We start from the raw sequence: 25,290 nt of genomic DNA on the forward strand, positions 1-25,290 counted from the left end.
GAGCAGGGACTGTCTCTTTGTATCAGGTGTTCAGCGCTGCGTGCATCTGGTAGCGCTATACAAATGCTAATGCTAATAATAATAATAATAGTAGGCCTGTGGTGGATCTGTCCCAGATACTAACACATTTATGTGTGACTGTTACAGCTATGCACATAAGTGCTAGTTGGACTTTAGGCGGTATAACTTTAGCATGCAAATGCAAGAGGGGCGGGCGGTACATGGGCGGGTCCCACCTTAAATTTAATTTGACAGTTAGATGCCCAGATTATGCTCTCGTTCAACATTAAAAGCAGCCTAAAAGGGTTCAATTAGAAAAACATATTTGAAAATAAATGCTATCAAGTGATAATAATTTTCCCTGCAATAAATGCTGTTCATGGCACAAGTATTTGCATTTCATCTTAAGTGTGCCAATGTAAATAAATTAAGTGAAAACAATCTTTTGGCTCTGAAAACATTGTTTTTCCTCCCCATTCCACTTACACATTCTCTTTCTTACTTGGGTGTTATTTTTTACTCTAGTTAAATTTCAAAGCGCAAGTTTCTAAAATGGAATGATTCTCTTTTTATGCTCTGTGCCACATTCACTCCTTGAAGCCTTATCTGGACATACTGTCAATATACCCTACTCATGCACTGGTTTAATCTAGAATAGATTACTGCAACACTCATTCTTGTAGGATTACAGTTGTTGATTTGTGCTGGTCTGCAATCTGTACAAAACACAGCCATCTGACTTTTGTGTAATGTTTTCTATCACATGTTGCCTATTCTATCCCAGCATCACTGGTTACCAGCATTCAGAGCCCACTACAAAATGCTTTTACTAGGTTATGTGGAGGGGCATAATCGAACGAAAACGTCTATCTCCATGGACGTTTATCTCTGAGAACGGGTCCGTGAAGGGGCGGACCGAACCGTATTTTCGCAAAAAATAGACGTCCATGTTTTATTCGACAGTTTGTGAGCTGGGCGTTTTTGTTTTTCAGCGATAATGAAAAATGAAAGCGCCCAGCTCAAAAACGAATAAATCCAAGGCATTTGTTCGTGGGAGGGGCCAGGATTCGTAGTGCACTGGTCCCCCTCACATGCCAGGACACCAACCGGGCACCCTAGGGGGCACTTTTACAAAAACAAAAAAAAAGGTAAAAGAGCTCCCAGGTGCAGAGCACCCTTCCCTTGTGTGTTGAGCCCCCCAAATCCCCCTCAAAACCCACTGCCCACAAGTCTACACCATTATTATAGCCCTAAGGGGTGAAGGGGGGCACCTACATGTGGGTACAGTGGGTTTGGGGGGGTTGGATGACTAATAAGCATTAAGCAGCACAATTGTAACAGGTAGGGGGGGGGATGGGCCTGGGTCCACCTGCCTGAAGTCCACTGCACCCCCTAACAACTGCTCCAGGGACCTGCATACTGCTGCCAGGGAGGTGGGTATGACATTTGAGGGTGAAAATAAAAAGTTGTGAAACATCATTTTTTTGTAATGGGAGGGGGTTAGTGACCACTGGGGGAGTCAGGGGAGGTCATCCCCGATTCCCTCCGATGGTCATCTGGTCATTTAGAGCACTTTTTTGGGACCTGTTCATGTGAAAAAAGGGTCCAACAAAAGTGTCCTAAATGTTCGCTAAAAACGCCTTTATTTTTTCGATTATCGCCCTAACGCGTACATCTCTCCTCGGCCGATAACCACGCCCCAGTTCCACCTTCGCCACACCTCTGACACGCCCCCATCAACTTTGTCCGCATCTGCGACGGAGTGCAGTTGAAAACATCCAAAATCGGCTTTCGATTATACCGATTTATTCGTTTTTGTGAGATAAACGTCTATCTCCCGATTTGGGTCGAAATCTAGGCGTTTTTCTCTTTCGATTATAAGGTGGATAGTGTTTTACTCTGAAAGGAGTAGGGGGGTTCAGGGGGCTCTTCGTGAGGAGGATGTATGTTTTGGGAAGGAACTTCGGGAGGGAGGATGCTGTTTGAAGAGCTGCTCTTTGAGGGATTTTGGAGGTTCCAAACTAACCCTCCAATATTCAGCCTGGTACTTGGTTATTCAGATAAAGATCTAGACTACACTGAGAAGTCAAAATATCTGTCTCAGCCTCTTCTTCCCCAACTTGGACTCGGTTTATTAGTAGGAACATAAAAACAATTAGCTGCTTGAAAATTTCCACATTAGAAAAAGATAAATGTCTCCTTGAGATACTTCTTAAATAAGAACTCAGGTGCTCAGAGACAAGTAGATGGAAATTTTAATACACACAGATTCTTTGCCCATAACCTATTCTCAATATCCTCCATCTAAATATGTATAGAGAAAGGGCTGGATTCAATAAATGGTGCTGAAACTTAGGTGCCAAAAAATTCTGCGCTATGTGCTATTCTATAAAGGGCACGTACCTTATATAGAACAGCGTTCAGTGCAGATTCCGTGCCTAAGTTTTGGGTGCTGGACTTACGCCTGCTAAAATCTGGTGTAAATGCTGGAGCACAAGTTAGGTGCATAAAGGCAGTATTCTATAATTCCACACACAAATTTAGGAATGTCCCAGAAATGAACATAGTCATGCTTCCTTTTGAGATACGCGCCATTGGAGTTAGGCGTCAAGTCTTATAGAATAACACACAGCTAGATGTGCGTAAAAATTTTAATGTATACCAATTATTAATAACGGGTTGTTAGCACCCAAATATTGATGGCTCAGAGCTATCTGCATGCACATCTCAGAAATGCGCCCAGCTTTGGGTGCCATTTATAGAATCCAGGGATAAGAATCTCTATGCAGTAAAAACAGTCCATGGCCCACTCCATCAATGCACCACCAGGGTTCACAAGGGGCCTGATGTGCCCCTTTGGCCATGCCCTGTGGCCACAAGCCACAGTTCTGGCACAACAATATAGATCCAGGATAGGACCCCTAGCTGTACCGGGATCATCCCTCAGCATGCCTGCCTGCCTCAACACTCGTTGCTGGTCTCCAAAGGGGGTAAGCTATCCAATCTTCCAATGTCCTCATATCTTATCAGAATCTTCACCTGTAAAACAGCCAAGCTTAGCAAAATGATATTTTAAATAAATAATTCCAAATTATAACCCCCAAATCCCTCTCGTTTCCCTATAATTTTTTCCCATTGAGCTTGATATCTACAGGTTGTGGATGCCACCCCTCTTTTTGTAATATCTTTTCAATATCCAAGGGTTTCTATGTACATAAGTATTGTCACACTGGGACAGACCAAAGGTCCATCAAGCCCAGCATCCTGTTTCCAACAGTGGCAAATCCAGGTCACAAATAACCTGGCAAGATCCCCAAAATGTTCAATACATTTTATGCTGCTTATCCCAGAAATAAGCAGTGGATTTCCCCCAAGCCATTTTAATAATGGTCTATGGACTTTTCCTATAGGAAGCCGTCCAAACCTTTTTTAAACCCCACTAAGCTAACCGCCTTTACCACATTCTCTGGCAACAAATTCCAGAGTTTAATTACACGTTGAGTGAAGAAATATTTTCTCCAATTAGTTTTAAATTTACTACCTTGTAGCTTCATTGCATGCCCCCTAGTCCTAGTATTTTTGGAAACAGTAAACAAACGAGTTACGTCTACATGTTCCACTCCACTCATTATTTTATAGACCTCTATCATATCTCACCTCAGTCGTCTTTTCTCCAAGCTGAAGAGTCCTAGCTGCTTCAGCCTTTCCTCATAGAGAAGTCGTCCCGTCCCCTTTATACTTTTCATCACCCTTGTTGAGAAACAAAGTACCTTATTTGAAAGTACTGAAAATACAGCAATGGTCCACCACTGCTTTTTTTCAAAATTTAGGTCTGAAACACAGTTGAAAAAAAAAAGGGCACTCAATCATCTGCTGGGTATTTCTCATCTATTACTTCCCATTTGTCTTATAAAAGATTGTGCTGACAGAGGCATGAATTGGGAGAAGTATGAGTGTGTACCCCCTAATTTATGGAGTCAGTGCCAGTAATACACCATAGCTGCCAGAAATGGATGTGTCATCCCTCTGGTTTGCATCTCTGAATCCATGAAAACTACAAAGGCACGTAGGGGGACTGGTTCAACCTTTCTTCCAGGCTTGTAACCCGTGATGGGAACCCTCCACAAAGTTGGTCCACATACGTTGAACTCATACAGGCACTCCAATACCATACGAACATTCAGCACTCCACCACACTCCCCTCCTCCCACCCAATATTCTAGGCTAAGGCTGAAGTTGAAAAGACATCCTTACTGTTTTGCCCCTGCCTCTATATAAGGGTTTTCCTGACCTCCTGAAAAGAATGATGGTGGATCTTAATGGCTAACTGCAAGAACAGAATCAATAGCTGAGGCAAAATTAATATTTTAATAGCATTAATACATCCCAACTATGAAACTGCCATGTCTTGTCATATTTAGGTACCTGGAATGCCCTTCCATGGGAGGTGGTGGAGATGCAAATGTTAACAGAATTCAAAAATGTGTGGGATAAACACAAAGGAATCCTGTTTGGAAGGAATGGATCCAAAGAAGCTTAGTGGAGACTAGGTAGCAACGCCGCTAATTGGGAAGCAAAGCCAGAGCTGGGCAACACTTCTATGGTCTGTGCCTTGATCGTGGCTGAATAGATTTGGATGGGCTGCAGTGGAGCTTTTCAGGGGCTTTGACAACTTCAGAAATTTAGAACAAGGACAGTGTCGGGCAGACTTCAACGGTCTGTGCCCTGAAAATGGCAAGGACAAATCAAGATTAGGTATATATATGAAGTATCAAATTATACTAATCAGTTTATCTTGTTGAGCAGACTGGACGGACCATACAGGTCTTTATCTGCCATCATCTACTATGTTACCGTGTAGTCTATCCTACACAGTAGCACTTTAATTCCACATGAGGAGTTGAGGTAAGTCGCTAGATATTAATACTACAATATATTTAAATTCATGGTTGCCAAATTCAGTCTTTGGGAACCCACAATAGGTCCAACTGTTGCGGCCATTCTGATTGTGCTGTGTTCGAATAAGCAGAACTGATATGGCTCAAACATTGGTTCCACTTACTCAGATGCAGCATGGCCCAGACATCTGCAATGATCATGACAGAGCTGCAGAAGCCTAACAGAACCACAGTAAGTGTGCAGAAGTAATGGCAAATTCATTGGTCTAAATCCTGAGTTAATCTGCATAAATCTTAGCTTGGAGTATTGTGTTCAGTACTGGTCTCCGTATCTCAAAAAAGATATAGTAGAATTGGAAAAGGTACAGCGAAGGGCGACGAAAATGATAGTGGGGATGGGACGACTTTCCTATGAAGAGAGGCTGAGAAGGCTAGGGCTTTTCAGCTTGGAGAAGAGACGGCTGAGGGGAGATATGATAGAAGTGTATAAAATAATGAGTGGAATGGATCGGGTGGATGTGAAGCGACTGTTCACGCTATCCAAAAATACTAGGACTAGAGGGCATGAGTTGAAGCTACAGTGTGGTAAATTTAAAACGAATCGGAGAAAATTTTTCTTCACCCAACGTGTAATTAGACTCTGGAATTCATTGCCGGAGAACGTGGTACGGGCGGTTAGCTTGACGGAGTTTAAAAAGGGGTTAGATAGATTCCTAAAGGACAAGTCCATAGACCGCTATTAAATGGACTGGAAAAATTCCTCATTTTTAGGTATAACTTGTCTGGAATGTTTTTACGTTTGGGGAGCGTGCCAGGTGCCCTTGACCTGGATTGGCCACTGTCGGTGACAGGATGCTGGGCTAGATGGACCTTTGGTCTTTCCCAGTATGGCACTACTTATGTACTTATGAAAACCAAGCCTGTTGCAAGTATCCTTGAAGACTAAAAGGTTGTTTTACTAAAGTGTACTAACGGATTTAGCACACACTAAATGCTAACAAGCCCATTTTATACCTATGAGCTTCTTAGCATTTAGTGCACCTTAGTGAACCGACCCCTACATTTTACTAGTATAATCAACTTTAGAGATGTGGACAGGTAAAACTTTGGGGGATTTTCTGGACTTTTAGTCAGCTTTTTTAGGCACTGATTTAGTTTTAACCATCTGAAACTTTTCTTGTGATGCTAGTGAAAGATTAATGCTAGGCATTTATGGACAACTGAGGGATGGAGTGTTATTGATTTTCTGCACCAGAAATAAACATGTTTACTAGAACTTACTGTGTCACCATACTGAACTGCTGCTTGAGCTTGTGGGGGCTGTGTTAAAAAAAAGTTTATGTCTGCTGCACATACTGTATTCTGACCAGGCACTCTTTCATTAGCTGCAAATTATTACCATATCCTGTCTCATCCACCCAGACAGAATGCTAATCAGATAATTTGATCTCTGTGTTACACTGTCAAGTTGATTCAGTACATCTAGAATCACAGTTGATACATGCCTGGGGAGTCCATTGAGGCATCTGGTCTTTATGAAGAAAATTAAAACAGACAAAAGTAATCCTTGAATTTGAATGAATTTCATAAATTCAAGTTATTATAAGATATATAAAGTGACAGTCTCACAGGTGTAGTTTGCAGGGGCAAGGTTTGGAGAGCTCAGATTGGCAGCTGTGGGGAAGATGTATTCCTCTCCTTCCCTCAAACTAGAATCAATTATCTCTCTCTCTCTCTCTTCCTGTTCCCCTCCCCCTAGCTGATACTCCCTCACTCTTTCACACATACACACACTTGCTTATCACTTTTTTACCCCACCCACCCTCTCCATCTGCCCAATTTTGGAGGGGGAGATTGTGAGACATGCATGCAGCCCCACCCACTCTGCCCCAGCTCCGTCTACTCCATTTCTTTGCTCCACCCTAGCACACCTCAGTTTCACAGTCTTCTCTTTCTCCAATTCTTTGCAGCACCAACAACCCACCTTCCCCTCCATCAGCAGCAGGAGATGCCTTAATAAAATGTCATCTCTTGCTGCCACAGGACCAGTCTTGCGATAACAGCTGTGAGATTGTGAAGCTCTTATTATGAGACTGGTCCTCATCACATTTTCTGCTGTTGACGGAGGGGGAGCAGAGATGCTAAGGGTGGGCCATCCCAAAGCTAGAGATTTGTCACCACTATGCTGGAGATTTCAGGCCAATAAATGAGTTTTTTTTTCATAGGCCTCAGCCATATCTTACACCAGATCTAGTAGATGTACACTAAGCTGACATATTCTAAACAATAAATAGAAAATACAATTATTTTTTTAACCTCGCTGTCCAGGCTGGGGCTATTCCCTGCCCCAGTAGCAGAAGCACCTAACAACAGAGAGGCAACCGCATAAGATGCTATAGCGACTTGTCACAAGGGCCTAGGTGCCGATAGAGAGGGAGGAACTCCCTGCAGCTTCCTCCTGCGCTTAGGCATCCTAAACAATTTTTATGCCAAAGAAGTTAGAGGTAATAAAACCCTAGCGTGGTAGCACCTAGCACCAGCGCTCTGACATCATCTTGGGTCCCCAGCAAGAATTCCTCCATGTCTATCTTAATACCAGACTATGGACTTGTATGCATGCTACTGAAGCAAGGCAACGTCTTACAATGTCTGAAAAAAACTCCTTGAAAGATCACCATATATTATAACTTAGTGAGTGCACGTCATGTTAACAGATCCACAGTTAAGGAAAAAACCTTTAAAATCACCAGATATGACAGTTGCAGTATGCTGCCTTCCATAAAGCTCCCACAGTGCTTATTCACAGTTTTATTAATTATTATCTCTTATCATGTTATTATAAAACATAGTAACATAGTAGATGACGGCAGAAAAAGACCTGCACGGTCCACCCAGTCTGCCCAACAAGATATACACAAAAAATGGCACATGTGAGTTTACCTTACCTTGATTTGTACCTGTCGTTTTCAGGGCACAGACCGTATAAGTCTGCCCAGCACTATCCCCACCTCCCAACCACCAGCCCTGCCTCCCACTACCGGCTAAGCTTCTGGGGATCCCTTCCTTCTGAGGAGGATTCCTTTATGTTTATCCCACGCATGTTTGAATTCCATTACCGTTTTCCTCTCCACCACCTCCTGCGGGAGGGCATTCCAAGCATCCACCACTCTCTCTGTGAAAAAATACTTCCTGACATTTTTCTTGAGTCTGCTCCCCTTCAATCTCATTTCATTATGTTTTACACTTTTTGTTATTTATGTAAGTACATGATTTTACAAAGGATCATAAGTTTTTATCATTTACTTATTTTTTATCATGTTATGTTATTCAATACTTTCAATTGTTTATGTGAGCATAAGATTGTACAAGGGATTACAAGTTCTTTTCACTATTTATCTGGTATTACCAAAAATGTCTTAGGAACACTTGAGTATAGGATCATTAATGATCAAGCTATTATTGTTCTATTGTTACTTTATTTGTTGAATAAGCTTATATGCTTATCCCGTTTCTCTCTTATATACAGAAATTTAGCATTTATTCGATATTGAATCTTTGCATTGAACTTAAGAAACTGTCTGGATTGTTTTATTGCAACCTTTATATTATAGAGGCCTAGTTCAGCCCTTAGTCAGCAAACAGGACCTTGCTATGCAGCTCACAGGACCTTGAAGGTACGATCATGACGTGGTCTTTCCACCTTATATCATCTCAATATAAGCACATATTAGCGCATGCCCCATTTTTTGGCAGTTTTCACACGATTGCGTCTTACAGGCTCTGGGTAAGTTTGCTTGATATTATGTCTTAGATATACTAAGCGATATCTCAATCGGCTTCTGAGAACGCCGATACCAGCCATTGTAGTTGTAAATGTTTGGGTTCTTTAACAGTAGGCAATACACTTTAAATATAAATAAACGGCTGCATTTTATGGATGTCCACATTCCGATTCATCTGGCTGCATATTGTAGTGTGAAAATGAAACGCGAGGTCTTGTATACAAGATAGTGCGTATGGCTCGCGGATAGGGAGTAAAGTTTCACTTTGGTGCAGATAGGTGGTATTATTAAACTGTCATATCTGGTGATTTTAAAGGTTTTTTTCTTAACTTTGGATCTGTTAACATGACGTGCACTCACTAAGTTGTAATATATGGTGATCTTTCAAGGAGTTTTTTCAGACATTGTAAGACGTTGCCTTGCTTCAATAGCATACATACAATTAGAAATGCTGTCTCTCATTTTAAGACCACTCGAATATGTTCCCTATGTAGACGAAGCTGGACTTTTCCATCATAACTAAATAAGCTTCTCAAACTAAATATAAAAATAGAGTGGTTGGTATAGTAGTTTGGATCGAGGGAATTACAGCAATACGTTTTGAGAGGCAGAGACGTTCTGCAAAAGCATTATCGCTAATATCGTGGTATTAAAGGTGTTGTTTCTACATCTTCAAATAATAGTAAAACTCACCTTCCCTGCTTCAAATTAGGTAATATACCTGAATTGCTTGAACATCTTCATCTGTCTGGATTTTGAAGAATCATTCTGGTAAGCCCTCCCCCTTTTTTTTACAGAAAGTTATACATTACAATTTTTAAACAATATTTTGATATATCATAATACTTAGGATGCTGTGATTTTTTTTTATAAAGAAATTTAACACACTATATTTATATATTTTTTATATTCTTATATGGCAGCTATTAATATTTCTATAATTTTATATAATTTTTTTACGGCAGCTGTTTGTTGTTTTTGTTTCACTATGATCTCTTTGGGATGATGACGGTGGCATTCTCATACTGTATTTTGGCCCTCATTTGCTCTTTGTTTTTATTTTTTAATCTTTAACCTCCAATATTTGTTTTTAACAACCATTTTGTGTTAAAGTTGTGTGCATTTATATTTTAATTGTCATTTTTATTGCTCACACTTTTATTGTTATAATTTATTTAATTGGATGATGCTTTCAAACTATTTAAAGTATGTGGAATTTTTGAAATATATGTGTAGTGTTTATTTATGATTATATTTGTGTTTTTATGTCAGACCCCTGAGGCAGGCGTTTGTACGCTGAAACACGGCCTGTGTCGGGTCATTTTCACATTAAAGGATGACTTTTATCTCTATCCTGAAGGCCCAGTGTTGCTGTTTTGTTTCTGTTTTATGCTTGTATGCTGTTTTACACTCTCTTTGTGACTGCAAAGGTAAATCTCTTACATGTTCTTCAGTAAAGACCAAAGCAAAGAATTCATTCAGTCTGTCTGTCGGCTACAGCCTTGTCCTTTCTGAGTACTCCTTTTGCTCCTTGATAATCTAATAGTCCCATGGATTCCCTCACAGGCTTTCTGCTTCTGATGTAACTGAAAAAGTTATTACTGTGAGTTTTTGCTTCGGTGGCAAGTTTCTAGTCATATTCTCTTTTGGTCTTATTCATCAATGCTTTGCATCTAACTTGAAAGTGCTAATGTTGCTTCTTATTTTCTTTATTTGGATCCTTTTTTAATTTTTTTGAAAGATATTCTTTTGGCTCTAATGAATGCCGTTTGCTCTTCTTTCCACCTTTATTAATACATGGAAAACATCTGGTCTGGGCTTCCAAAATAGTATTTTTAAACAATGTCCATGCCTGATTGAAAGTCCTAACATTTGCGGCTGATCCTTTTAGAAATACCTTTTAGAAATATCCAAAAAGTAATAAGAAAACTCAAAAGTGTGAGAAAACCTCTTCAAGGCACTATATGCGAGCAACTGAAGTAGTCTGGATTATGACCGAGTCATCTCCACAGTGGAGGTATTTCTTCTAGCTTACATTATCTAGTCTTGATTTGACTCGGGGATAATCAATTAATTCACTTTTTACTTGCATGGCTTGCTGACTGCTACAGAGAGCCAATGAAGAAGTTGTGAAATAATCTCGGCCCATTTTTCTTGATCTGCAGCCTGAGGATGGGTAAAAAAAAGTCACCAGCTGCCAAACATGCAGCATTGATAGAAGCCTCACTTTTGTATATACTGAGAATAATTTTCAAAGCTATTTACTTGGATAAATATCAACCTGCGAGTTAGCTTTAGCAGTACAGCTAATTTTAATAAACCATAAACCACAATTTACCTAGGCAAAATGGCTTGGCTTAAACGCACGGACATCTACATTATCTGGATTGTTAGCCTGGGTTAAACAAAGCCATTTCCCAGGCAAGTTGTCATGTCCCCTACCTCAACGCAAGCGGCGTCCTCGGGCTGCATGGGGTCCCATCGACACGCACACTTGACTGGCACAGCCCTGAGCTATGTGTGTGTAGTTCTTCTCTGTCCTCCTTCCCCTGCTCTTGTCCTATGGCTGTGCTCCTTCTCCCTGCTGATGTCAGATGCCAGCAGTTATGCTTCAGCTTCTACTTTGGTAGGTGTTACTTGCTCAGTAGTGTGCTTCTTCTCTACTTTGTCCCTCGCTGACTTTGCCTGTGCCTGGATTACTCTCTTGCCTGCTGCTTGCCTATTGACTTTACCTGTGCCTGGATTACTCTCTTGCCTGTTGTTTGCCTATTGACATTGCCTAAACCTGGATCACTCCCCTGCCTGCTGCCTGCCTGTTGATATTGCCTGTTCCTGGATTACTCCCTTGCCTGCCTGCCTACTGACTTTGCCTGTACTTGGATCACTCTCTTGCCTGCTGCTTGTCTGGCCGTTACATTCACCACCCCGCTCCCTGTTCCGTCTCGTAAGTCCTGCAGGCCATCCGCACCTAGGGGCTCAACCTCTGGGGAATGGCGGTCAGCGTAGGTGAAACCCGGGGTTGTCCGGCCACCAAGCGGAACGTGGTCTGAGTACCGGGCTCAGCAGCGCTCTACTTGGTACAAGAACTCACAAGTCTGACACAAGTTTAGGCTGTGGGAATAAAGCAGCACATGTACTGACATTTTCAAAAGGGACATCTAACTATATTACCATCTTCAGCTGCCCACACAAAATAGCAGGTGCAAAGAAAACGTGCACTTTTATAATGCTTGCTAACACTGTAAAACTTCATCAATATCGTTACCACAGAAGGCTAGGGTACACACAATTTTCTCCTCATGGCAATTCTAACAGAGTAAGGGCCCCTTTTACTAAGCCGCGTAGGCGCCTACGCGCACACAAAATGTGTCAATCTGGAACTACCGCCCGGCTACAGAGTGGCCAAGGCGATAGTTCCAATTTTTACGAATGTCCGCAAATATTTTTTATTTTCGAATACGCGGCACTAACTGGGTGGTAATCAGCAGTGTACGCGCATTGATGATTACCACCCGGTCAACGCGTGAGACCTTACCACTAAGTGAATGGGTGGCGGTAAGGCCTGAGACCCAAAATGGACGTGTGCCAATTTTTATCTTGTCGCAAAAAAAGGGCCTGTTTTACAGGCACGCTGAAATAAGGATCAGCACGCGTCCAAAACACGTGCCTACCCTAGTGCAGGCCATTTTTTCATCGAGCCTTTGTAAAAGGACCCCTATGTTCTTCAGAGTACATCAAATAGATATATGTCTACAGGATGTGAAAATGTTATATTAAATATGAGCTGAGAGTTATCCCAGATGTTAATGGGTAACACACCCAAACAAAAAGAGTTCAAGTCATTTGGAATGCAAAATGTGGAATAATTTTATATGATTTCCAATAAGATTGAATAGCCACCTCTAATTTAGGAGCTTCATGGTGTCTCTGCTATACGCATTCTATAAAAATCTGCACCATAAAGTTTTTGGATGGCTTTGGGAGCTACCAGCTATAGGAAATTATGTTAAGGTTGACTTTGCAACTTAGCTGTTCAAACCTGGCCTCAACTGCAATATTATGAGAACTGAGTTGTTAGCATTTATTGATCCAAGCTGGTGCACTATAGAACATGTTGATGCGGAGCTTGAAGGTTTACCCTAAAGATCATAGGTCATGCAAGAACCATGAGGTGCAAGGTTATATCAATATAGCTGAAGGTCAGCTCAACCCAGTAAATACTCCCACCCAGACAAATAGGCCTGTTATCTCAGCGATGCAGAATCATCATTACAGAGCCTGTCAAAGTGATGGGTTATATATATTTAAGATAATTGTGCCTTCACAATATAGGATCAACCTCCCATGACTTATATTTCACTAAGCTAGACCAATCATACAGTGCTACCTCTACTTTCGCCCTTCGACAGCCAATAACAGGAAAAACCATTATAGTCTAGGGACACAACCCTTACATAACAAGAGGTTTCCTGGTCATTAGCCAGTGAAGGAGGTGGTCTATTGAAATGTACTATTTAAGTTTCAAAAGGGCAAAAATGATAAAATGAGGAAAATGGTTAAAAAGAAGCTAAAAGGAGCAGTAACAAAGGTTAAGAGTTTAAAAATATGATCTACAGATCAGGATGGGCTTGAGTGGAATACAGTAGTTGAGAAACAGGGCCAGTGCTGGGTACACTTTTATGGTCTGAGTCCAGAGGATGGCAAGGATGGATCAGGATCGAGCATGCGTAATTTATAGTGCTGGGCAGACTTCTACAGTCGGTGTCCTGAAAATGGCAGATGCAAATCAAGGTCAGGTATACACATAAAGTAGCACATATGAGTTTATCTTGTTGGGCAGACTGGATGGACCATACAGGTCTTTCTCTGCCGTCATCTACTATGTTACTATCCAGCTTATAATTGAAAAAGAAAAACGCCTATATTGCGACCCAAATTGGGAGATAGACGTTTATCTCACAAAAACGAATAAAGCGGTATAATCGAAAGCCGAATTTGGATGTTTTCAACTGCACTCCGTCGCGGATGCGGACAAAGTTGATGGGGGCGTGTTGGGGGCGTGGAGAAGGCGGAACTGGGGCGTGGTTATCAGGCGATCAGAGATGGGCGCCTTTCGCCGATAATGGAAGAAAAATATGCGTTTTTAGCGAGAATTTAGGGCACTTTTCCTGGACCCTGTTTTTCCACGAATAAGGCCCCAAAAAGTGCCCTAAATGACCAGATGACCACTGGAGGGAATCGGGGATGACCTCCCCTGACTCCCCCAGTGGTCACAAACCCCCTCCCACCACAAAATATGCCGTTTCACAACTTTTTATTTTCATCCTCAAATGTCATACCCACCTCCCTGGCAGCAGTATGCAGGTCACTGGAGCAGTTATTAGGGGGTGCAGTGGACTTCAGGCAGGTGGACCCAGGCCCATCCCCCCCCCCACCTGTTGCTCTTGTGCTGGTAAATGGGAGCCCTCCAAACCGCCCCCCAAACCCACTGTACCCACATGTAGGTGCCCCCCTTCACCCCTTAGGGCTATAGTAATGGTGTAGACTTGTGGGCGGTGGGTTTTGAGGGGGATCTGGGGGGCTCAACACCCAAGGGAAGGGTGCTATGCACCTGGGAGCTCTTTTACCTTTTTTTTTTGTTTTTGTAAAAGTGCCCCCTAGGGTGCCCGGTTGGTGTCCTGGCATGTGAGGGGGACCAGTGCACTACGACTCCTGGCCCCTCCCACGAACAAATGCCTTGGATTTATTCGTTTTTGAGCTGGGCGCTTTCATTTTCCATTATCACTGAAAAACAAAAACGCCCAGCTCACAAATTGTCGAATAAAACATGGACGTCTATTTTTTTTCGAAAATACGGTTCGGTCCGCCCCTTCACGGACCCGTTCTCGGAGATAAACGCCCATGGAGATAGACGTTTTTGTTCAATTATGCCCCTCCACGTATTTATATCATATGCTGTGAGTGCAGGTGCTGCATAGCTCAGTGAGAGTGGGGAACACATCTTAAACTGGAACTTAGTGAGTAAATTGTAGTTAATTATATACTGGATTATTGGTTCAGTCATGAACTGATAATAAATGTCACTGCTGCACAGACTGTATGGACCATGCAGGTCTTTATCTGCTGTCATTTACTATTTACTGTGTCTCTAGCCCAGCAGAGAGACTAGAAGGATGCGTCATGGAAGGACAAAACCCACCCAATAGGGGAGCAGTAGGGATTTTGTCCTGGGCTATGGTAAAAGAACTCCATTAAAAGACACAGTTAGTATCAGATATGCTATAATATTGAAACTTTGAGTAAGATGCTTTGAACAGTACTGGGCTTGAAAGCTAAGGCAAAAAACCAAAGCAAAGCAGAAAGAAAAGAAAACCTACAGAAAGTTAATGTTATGATTCTGCCGGTTTGGCTGAGGGGGAGGGGGGACGTCTCTTCTGATTGGCTGCCAGGGGTTGTGCTGACGTCAGGGGATAGTACTTTAGCCTGCAGCTGAAGAGTTTCTCTGCTTTTGCGTTACTTATCTGGTGGTAACAGGAAAGCCTGATAGGTTTCTCTCAGAACGTGCTCTAGGTTCTGACAGGGATCTGTGTTGATTTAGAGTATTCTTTTCCTTCCCTCTGGGTTAGCTGCTGCTGTGTGTGTGCGTAGCTCTGTAATCAGGGTCAGCTGCTCGTTTGTTTAGTGGGGGCTGGGCATTGCTCAGCCTCCGGGCTCTGGGCTGAGTGAGAGCGTTCTCCTTTGTTTGTTTGTTTTAAGGATTTCTCTTCCCAGTGTCCTGGCCTGCTGGCTCAGTGAGTTTAACCCTTTGTGTACTGTGTGTATTGTATTCCTGCCTCTGCCAGTGTGTTTGTTTGGATGGGCCCCACTCCCTCTCGGGAGGGGAAGCGTTCTCTCTGATTGTTTGTTGATTTATGGCACTCTCTCTCTGCTGGCTCTACAAGCTTAACCCTTTATGTTCTGTGTGCCTCTGTCCCCTACGTCTTGCCTCATCCTTGGCCACCTTTAAATCTAGACTGAAAGCCCACCTCTTTAACATTGCTTTTGACTCGTAACCACTTGTAACCACTCGCCTCCATCTACCCTCCTCTCCTCCTTCCTGTACACATTAATTGATTTGATTTGCTTACTTTATTTATTTTTTGTCTATTAGATTGTAAGCTCTTTGAGCAGGGCCTGTCTTTCTTCTATGTTTGTACAGCGCTGCGTACTCCTTGTAGCGCTATAGAAATGCTAAATAGTAGTAGTAGTCTACAGTGGGTTTGAGGCAAAGGCTTTCTGCCTTCCTTTGTGTTTGGTTCCTCTGGCTTCTGCCTGGGGCTCCTACCCTGGTGGGGAGGGGGTTGCTGTGTTAGTTCCCCTGTCCTGCGCTAGTCCCCTGCGTGGGCGTGGGCCGCTCTGGTCCTTTGTTTCCCCCTCTGCCCTATTGCTGGTGTTCAGCGCGTGTCTGGCATCTTGGGGCCCTCTGGGTTCTTTCACCCCTCCCTGTGTGTGATTGGGTTCCAGTTCAGCCGTGAGGCTCGCACGAGTGGCTCTGTCTGCGTGGGTTCCGGTTCGGCCGCGAGGCCCGCCTGTATGCCTATTTCCCTTCTTCCTGAGGGACTGGGGGGAGGGGTAGCTTAGGGGGTATTGTGTAGCTGGGGTGTGCGGTGGTGGGTCGGTCTCCCCTTGGCCTGGGTCGGCGCCCTGCTGGCCTCGGCCAGGGCCCAAGGGCTCACGACCAACCCAACGGATTACAGAACGCAAAAGCCATGAGCTCGACCGATCCATCCCCCATGCAGCTGCTCCAGCAATTGCATGCTCAGCTACAACAGGTATCGGGAGTCGTGAACGCACTGTCTCAACGGGTAGACTCGCTGACTGTCACGGGGGCTGCGGAGGTCCCGCCAGCAGCTACTCCGCCTAGTTCCCATGCATGTGGCCGAGGGATTCGGGTGGCTACGCCCCCGAGGTACGAGGGCGACAGTAAGACCTGCCGGGGGTTCCTCAATCAATGTCAAATTGTCTTCGAGTTGCAGGCCCGGGATTTTCCTTCGGATCGGGCGAAGGTGGCTTATATTATCTCTCTACTGGCAGGCCCCGCTCTGGCCTGGGCCTCGCCCTTATGGGAGAAGAAGGATCCCCTCCTGGATAATTTGGCAGAGTTTTTGAAACAATTTCGGCTCATCTTTGAGGAACCCGGGAAGCCCTCCTCGGCGGCGGCTCAGCTGTTGAACCTACATCAGGGGCGACTCTCTCTGGGTGAGTACGCCATCCAGTTTCGGACTTTGGCCGCAGAGCTAGGTTGGGATAACCCAAGCCTGACTGCGGTATTTTGGCATGGTGTCTCGGCCAACATTAAGGACGAACTCACAGGCCGGGAGCTGCCCTCAGATCTGAATGACCTCATCCGTCTCTGTACCCAGGTGGACATCCGGTTCAGGGAGCGGGCCTGTGAACGTCGCGCTGGTCAGCAGGTTGCAGGGGCTAACTCGAGGAGCTCGCACAAGAGCCCTGCTTCCCCGTCGCTGGGTGTGCCCGATGGGTCTGAACCTATGCAGGTTGACCAGGCGGCCCAGGAGAGACAGCGGAGACGCTCTAAGGGGCTGTGCCTGCATTGTGGAGTGAAAGGGCACTTTGTCCGTGAGTGCCCGAAGAGAAAGAAGTCGGGAAACCAGCAGCCCTGATACCGGCTAGGGAGACCGGGTCAGGGCCAAAGTCCTTCTCCCCTTGGATGCAGGTTTTGGTGCCAGTTCTACTGGCGATTAAGGATACCCCTTGTTTTGAGGCGCTAGTTGACTCGGGGGCGGGAGGCAACTTTATCAGCGCGGACCTGGTGCGGGTTCATCAAATTCCTACGATGGAGTTACCTCAGCCCATCACCGTCTCAGCGGCTTGGGGACTGGTTCGGGGAGTTCTCCGCTCCAGAACTGTGCCTATGACCATACGGGTAGGAGTCTTACACAAAGAAGTTATCTCCTTCTACGTCCTTCCGTCGGCCACTGAGGCCATAATCCTGGGATTACCCTGGCTTCGCCTGCATAACCCTTGCATTGATTGGGCCCGGGGTGAATTGACGGCGTGGGGCCCGGGCTGCCAGAAGGTCTGTTTGGATAAGGTCTCGCCAGCCCCAGTGACGCTTCCTTTGGATCGAGCCAATGTTATGTTACCGGGGCCCTACAGATCCTTTGGAGATGTTTTTTCCAAACAGCAAGCAGAGATTCTGCCTCCTCATCGCTCCTATGACTGTGCCATAGAGCTACTACCTGGCACTGAACCTCCCCGTGGCCGCGTATACCCCCTATCCCGGCCAGAGACGGAAGCCATGTCCCAGTATATTCGAGAGAACCTAGCTCGAGGCTTCATCCGGCCCTCTAAATCACCCGCGGGGGCTGGATTCTTCTTCGTGGAGAAGAAGGATGGGGGGTTGCGCCCCTGTATTGACTACAGGGGACTCAATGCCATCACGCGGAAGGACAAATACCCCCTTCCCTTGATTTCTGAGATGTTTGACCGCCTCCAGGGGGCCCAGATCTTCTCCAAGCTCGATCTCAGGGGGGCCTACAACCTTGTGCGGATCAAGGAGGGGGATGAGTGGAAGACGGCGTTTAACACTCGCGACGGGCATTACGAATATCTGGTAATGCCCTTTGGACTTGCTAATGCTCCAGCCGTCTTCCAAGCCTTCATGAATGACATCTTCAGGGATCTCCTGTATAAGTTTGTGATGGTCTACTTGGACGATATTTTGATTTTTTCAAGGGCTGAGGAAGAGCACCAGGAGCACCTGAAGACCGTATTGCAGCGGTTGAGGGAGAACCACCTCTATGTGAAATTGGAAAAATGTGAATTCCATCGCTCTGAACTGCTCTTCCTGGGGTACATCATTTCTAACCACGGGCTGCGTATGGACCCCAGTAAGCTGACAGCCATCCTGCACTGGCAGCAACCTACGGGGCGTAAGGCTCTACAGCGCTTCTTAGGTTTTGCCAACTACTATAGGCAGTTTATTTGGAATTACTCGTCCCTGACTGCCCCTCTTACTGCCTTGACTAAGAAGAACGCTGACGCTCGCAACTGGTCGCCTGAGGCGTGTCAGGCCTTTGAGAATCTGAAACAGGCATTTGTTGGAGCTCCAGTGTTGCGCCATCCCAACCCGACAAATAAATTTTTCGTGGAAGTGGATGCATCATCGGTTGGCGTAGGAGCAGTGCTGTCCCAGGCCCACCCCAGTGGGAAACTTCTCCCATGTGCATTCTTCTCTAAAAAGTATACCCCTGCCGAGAAGAATTATGCCATCGGGGATCAGGAGCTATTAGCCATTAAATTGGCCCTGGAAGAATGGCGTCATCTGCTGGAAGGGGCGCAGGAGCCCTTCACGGTGTTCACGGACCATAAAAACCTGACTTATTTATGAGAAGCGAGAAGGCTGAATCCTCGCCAGGCCCGGTGGGCACTATTCTTCTCCCGCTTTGATTTCATTCTGACCTATCGTCCAGCGGAGAAGAACATCAAGGCAGATGCCCTCTCCAGGTCCATGGAGGCTGACCTGGAGGAAGAACCCCTGCAGTATGTAATTAAACCTGATGTCATTGTGCCCGCGATGACGCTAGCAGTACCTGCAGGTATGACCTTTGTGCCACCCCGGCTGAGAGAAAAGACACTCCAATGGGGGCATGCCTCTCGAATGGCAGGACATCCCGGGATCCTGGGAACCAAGCGGTTCATCTCCCAGCAGTATTGGTGGCCTTCACTTGATCGGGATGTGCAGGAGTTTGTGGCTGCGTGTCCTGAGTGCGCCCAGCATAAGGCTGACCGTCGGAGACCCCAGGGGTTGCTGATGCCTTTACCGGTACCTGAGAGACCGTGGACCCACATTGCCATGGACTTTGTTACGGATCTGCCTAACTCTGAAGGGCACACAGTTGTCTTGGTAGTGGTGGACCGGTTTTCTAAAATGGCCCACTTCATACCCATGCCTACCCTTCCTTTGGCGGTGAAGCTGGCACAGTATTTCATCAGCTCTATTTTTCGTCTCCATGGTCTGCCAGAATCTATTACCTCTGATCGAGGAGTACAGTTTGTCTCAAAGTTCTGGAGAGCCCTGAATCGGGCCCTTGAAGTAAAGCTGAACTTTTCGTCGGGATATCACCCACAATCCAATGGCCAAACAGAACGAGTGAACCAATGCTTGAAGCAGTTCCTACGGATGTATGTCAATGAGCACCACAACAACTGGAGTCAGCTGCTGCCTTGGGCAGAATTCGCTCATAACAACCGAGTGAGCTCAGCCACGGGCGCGTCGCCCTTTTACATCGTATATGGACGACACCCGCGGATACCAGCCCCCTTGAAAACCAACTTGGATGTCCCGGCAGCGGTTGATGCGGTGACCTCGCTCCAAGCAATTTGGTCATCAGTTCAGAAAGCGCTGCGAGTGACCTCCACTCGTATGAAACGCCAAGCGGATCGGTCTCGCAGAGTGGAACCGCACTTCCAGCCTGGCGACTTGGTGTGGTTGTCCACGCGTAATCTTCGTCTGAAGATTCCCTCCTCCCGCTTTGCACCTCGATTTGTGGGCCCATATCCCATTGTGAGGCAAGTGAATCGGGTCTGTTATCAGCTAAAGTTACCACCTACATTACGGGTACATAACACCTTTCATGTGTCCTTGCTGAAGCCTGTGATTCTGAGAAAAGGGGCTTTGCCCGCGTTGCCTGCTAGTCCAGCCATCTCAGCCTCCCAGGGGGAATACGAAGTCCGGGATGTCTTGGATGCAAGGCGCTTCCGGGGACATCTCCAGTATCTCATTGCGTGGATGGGATATGGACCGGCAGACAATTCCTGGGAGGACGCTACTCATGTCCACGCGCCAATCCTAGTCAGACGGTTCCATCGCCTTTTCCCTCACAAACCTAAACCTCGTGGACGGGGTAGGGGGGGCCCTTGAAGGGGGGGTGATGTTATGATTCTGCCGGTTTGGCTGAGGGGGAGGGGGGACGTCTCTTCTGATTGGCTGCCAGGGGTTGTGCTGACGTCAGGGGATAGTACTTTAGCCTGCAGCTGAAGAGTTTCTCTGCTTTTGCGTTACTTATCTGGTGGTAACAGGAAAGCCTGATAGGTTTCTCTCAGAACGTGCTCTAGGTTCTGACAGGGATCTGTGTTGATTTAGAGTATTCTTTTCCTTCCCTCTGGGTTAGCTGCTGCTGTGTGTGTGTGTGTGTGTGTGCGTAGCTCTGTAATCAGGGTCAGCTGCTCGTTTGTTTAGTGGGGGCTGGGCATTGCTCAGCCTCCGGGCTCTGGGCTGAGTGAGAGCGTTCTCCTTTGTTTGTTTGTTTTAAGGATTTCTCTTCCCAGTGTCCTGGCCTGCTGGCTCAGTGAGTTTAACCCTTTGTGTACTGTGTGTATTGTATTCCTGCCTCTGCCAGTGTGTTTGTTTGGATGGGCCCCACTCCCTCTCGGGAGGGGAAGCGTTCTCTCTGATTGTTTGTTGATTTATGGCACTCTCTCTCTGCTGGCTCTACAAGCTTAACCCTTTATGTTCTGTGTGCCTCTGTCTACAGTGGGTTTGAGGCAAAGGCTTTCTGCCTTCCTTTGTGTTTGGTTCCTCTGGCTTCTGCCTGGGGCTCCTACCCTGGTGGGGAGGGGGTTGCTGTGTTAGTTCCCCTGTCCTGCGCTAGTCCCCTGCGTGGGCGTGGGCCGCTCTGGTCCTTTGTTTCCCCCTCTGCCCTATTGCTGGTGTTCAGCGCGTGTCTGGCATCTTGGGGCCCTCTGGGTTCTTTCACCCCTCCCTGTGTGTGATTGGGTTCCAGTTCAGCCGTGAGGCTCGCACGAGTGGCTCTGTCTGCGTGGGTTCCGGTTCGGCCGCGAGGCCCGCCTGTATGCCTATTTCCCTTCTTCCTGAGGGACTGGGGGGAGGGGTAGCTTAGGGGGTATTGTGTAGCTGGGGTGTGCGGTGGTGGGTCGGTCTCCCCTTGGCCTGGGTCGGCGCCCTGCTGGCCTCGGCCAGGGCCCAAGGGCTCACGACCAACCCAACGGATTACAGTTAATGGTGGCTAAGCTAAATAAAAATATTTCATTGATCCAATGTGGAAGCATTTTAAAATAACATCTTACTAAGTAATGGAGTTGTAATTTTATTTTATATATATTTAATAAGAACACGATTAAAATGGCCAACTGTATAATTCTAATTGGCATGAAATAAAGAAGGAATTATACATTTATGCTAGTTGTATGGGTCATAACGTCTATGGTTACTCATACCTTTCTTTATCCCTACACACGTAAGAGTCCAGCTTACAAAGAGGTGTCCCATAATTTCATATCTTCATCATGTATAAAAACTATGAAGAAGATTTGGCATATTGATGAAATATCAACACCTTTATTCTCACAGAGCTAGTAGGGCTCGTGGAAGCCATGCATGTTCATTTTGGCAAATTCCACCTTAGCATATACATTTAGCAGAGCTCCTGCACAAGTGAAGAGATGAAAATATTCCTATCCAAAGAAAGAAATTTCTCAGAACTAAGAGAATTTGCTTTATTAAAAAGCTCTTACAGCTTGCATCCACACGGCAACCAGTTGTTCTAGTTCCGTCTTTGTCTGCTTGGAGAGCTCCAGAATATGTTCTCGGCATTCATGGCTGGTATATGCTGAATCTGTAAAATCCTCCGTGTGCTCCAGGATCAGTTCCAACATCAGGGAAAGACTCTCCTTAGAGAGAAAATAAAGGTTTTCCCGAAGACCTTCCACTTTGCTCTGAAAAAGAAAACGTTCAAAATTCCATATAAACCAATTTGGATCCAGAAAATGCCAACTGATGCGCCTTTAGGGCATTATGATTCACAGGTATCAAGTAACAATCCTAGGAGCAGTGAAGTACAAAGCTATTTGTGGCTGGAAATAAAAAAGAAAAATTTAAAAGAGAAATAATAAAAGATACTTTCACCTAATTGTGGAATGACTAGAAAAGGAAGCGCATATGAAAACTACACAAATGCACAGAAATCCATCAACCAAGCCTGCATTCAAATACAATGGCTTTCATTTGAAAGCTGCAATATGCATGTTGCTTCTTGGTTATTTTCTCCTCTTCTTTTGGTCATCCTCTGTTCATGGTTCCGTGGATGCTTATTTGATATGTTGAAACTTAAATAAATATAATATTAAAGAAAAAAAAAAGAGATCAATTTGTACCACCATTGTTCTCACCTTGAATTCTTTGATCCCTGTATAGATACTGACTGGTGCCACTTCAACCTCTCCATTCAATCTCACATCGGTTACTATCTCCACCACCTGCTCCAGCGCCATCCTCATTCTGTGGAAGACCCCTTCTTTATTTATGCGTGCCGACTCACAGTCAGGATGCCTCAGACATGTCTGTAACCAAAAAAGATGCATGGTTTTGCTACTCCCACCTTCTAGAATTCAAGTATGATGACCTTCACTTTTATACAGTACAAAAATACAATATGAGGGAAATCTGTCAATAAAGAAAACAAATTGAAAACTGTATGCTGTAAGCATTACACAAAAGTGTGTTTCACTGTTGGAGTGTGTGTATAAGCAAGTCTGGATGGGGAGGGGGATTAAGAGTACTGGGGGGGGGGGGATTGAATGAATGAATAAGCGATGGAGGAATGATGAGAGGGCACCAGGGCAGAGGCAGTTAATTGTTAAAGGGGATGAGTTGGATGTGATCAGCGGTGGGAGGCTAAGTGAATAGAATGAGAGGGTATTAGGAGTCCTGAGTGGATGAAGGGAGTTGTGAATGCTGGGGGCTGGGGGAGTGACGGAGTTGATGGGGTGCTCAGTTAGTGAGTCAACATATGAAAAAGGGGTTGTAAGTAACAAAGATGCTCTTTGAGTGAATGTGGTGTTATGAGTGACAGTGTGGATCATGGTGTGAGTTTTTGAGACACTCTGAGTGCAGGGAAAGCTAAAGGAGTACCACAGGAAAGTACACGTAAATGAGAAATAGGAGTGATATGACACTACTGGATGGTTTTCCCCCTTCTATTTCTCTTTCAGGGCCAGCCCAAGTGTATTGGAAACCATAGGCAAACCTTCAGCCATGCTGTCCCCCCTTCCAGGCCATAGCTCCCTGACCCCCATAGTTGAGCACCTCCTATTCCCCTTCCTACCCCCTCCCAGGTGGCCAGCATTACCCCTTCTCATTCCCCAGCAGCCAGCCTCTCCCCTTCACATTGACCCCCCCCCTCCCCCAACAAGTTGGCTAGCATCTCATTTCCCCTTCGATGTCCAGCATCTTCTCCTACTTTCCCTTCCCACTGCTGGACCTCCCGCATCCACCCCCTACCTCCTCTGGGCTGACCTGAACATTAAGTTCCCTGCAAGCACTGAAGTGCTGCTTTGTCCAGCCCTCCTCCCCTCTCTTATCTTTCCATGCCCTTTTCCCCTTTCATCTCATTAGCAAGTCCTGTTCCACCATTCCACTCCAAGTTATCTGCTTCTTTTTGTACCGGCAGGCTTGGGAACCTCACTGATAATTCCATTCCTGAGCCACTGTGGTGGTAAAATCCAAAATCCAAAAATCAAGGATATAATAACAAATCTTATCAAGGCAATAAATGCACAAATTGACCATTAGGATATGTTCATATAGACCAGCATGGTAAATGGAACAGCCTGTAAGCCTACATTGTAAATTGAATTCTAAACAACATCCGTAAAATCCGCCCCTTTCTTTCCGAGCACTCTACCAAAACCCTCATCCACACCCTTGTCACCTCTCGTTTAGACTACTGCAATCTGCTTCTTGCTGGCCTCCCACTTAGTCACCTCTCCCCTCTCCAGTCGGTTCAAAACTCTGCTGCCCGTCTCATCTTCCGCCAGGGTCGCTTTACTCATACTACCCCTCTCCTCAAGACCCTTCACTGGCTCCCTATCCGTTTTCGCATCCTGTTCAAACTTCTTCTACTAACCTATAAATGTACTCACTCTGCTGCTCCCCAGTATCTCTCCACACTCGTCCTTCCCTACACCCCTTCCCGTGCACTCCGCTCCATGGATAAATCCTTCTTATCTGTTCCCTTCTCCACTACTGCCAACTCCAGACTTCGCGCCTTCTGTCTCGCTGCACCCTACGCCTGGAATAAACTTCCTGAGCCCCTACGTCTTGCCCCATCCTTGGCCACCTTTAAATCTAGACTGAAAGCCCACCTCTTTAACATTGCTTTTGACTCGTAACCACTTGTAACTACTCACCTCCACCTACCCTCCTCTCTTCCTTCCCGTTCACATTAATTGATTTGATTTGCTTACTTTATTTATTTTTTGTCTATTAGATTGTAAGCTCTTTGAGCAGGGACTGTCTTTCTTCTATGTTTGTGCAGCGCTGCGTATGCCTTGTAGCGCTATAGAAATGCTAAATAGTTGTAGTAGTAGAGTAGCAAGGATAACACAGAATCATAGAAAAACCCATACAGTTATTAAAAATCTGAAGCACGTAAATAATTCCTGTTATCATGTAAAGTCTACTGAGTTTAAAGCTTTTGTAAAAATGAATTTCAGAGAAAATAAGAACTACAAGGGGTTACTCTCTGTCAGTCGTTCCTAAGGAAATCACGAAATAACCGTGCTTCCTGTACCAGCAGGCCTTGCCA

The 25,290-nt window shown here is 45.3% G+C and overlaps 1 protein-coding gene across 3 annotated transcripts in view; it reads right to left on the minus strand.

Annotated features, from left to right (window-relative positions):
* CTNNAL1 (catenin alpha like 1) overlaps window positions 1-25,290 on the minus strand; it is a 442,864-nt gene that overhangs the window by 102,434 nt on the left and 315,140 nt on the right. For all 3 annotated transcript variants that reach the window (XM_030204917.1, XM_030204908.1, XM_030204923.1), the window contains exons 6-7: window positions 22,874-23,044; window positions 22,220-22,420 (exon numbers count right to left, since the gene is read on the minus strand). In XM_030204917.1, the coding sequence (XP_030060777.1) occupies window positions 22,220-22,420; window positions 22,874-23,044 (372 nt within the window). The remainder of the gene's footprint in view (window positions 1-22,219; window positions 22,421-22,873; window positions 23,045-25,290) is intronic.

Source organism: Microcaecilia unicolor, chromosome 1, assembly GCF_901765095.1.
Source record: "Microcaecilia unicolor chromosome 1, aMicUni1.1, whole genome shotgun sequence".
In the NCBI taxonomy this organism is placed as follows: domain Eukaryota; kingdom Metazoa; phylum Chordata; class Amphibia; order Gymnophiona; family Siphonopidae; genus Microcaecilia; species Microcaecilia unicolor.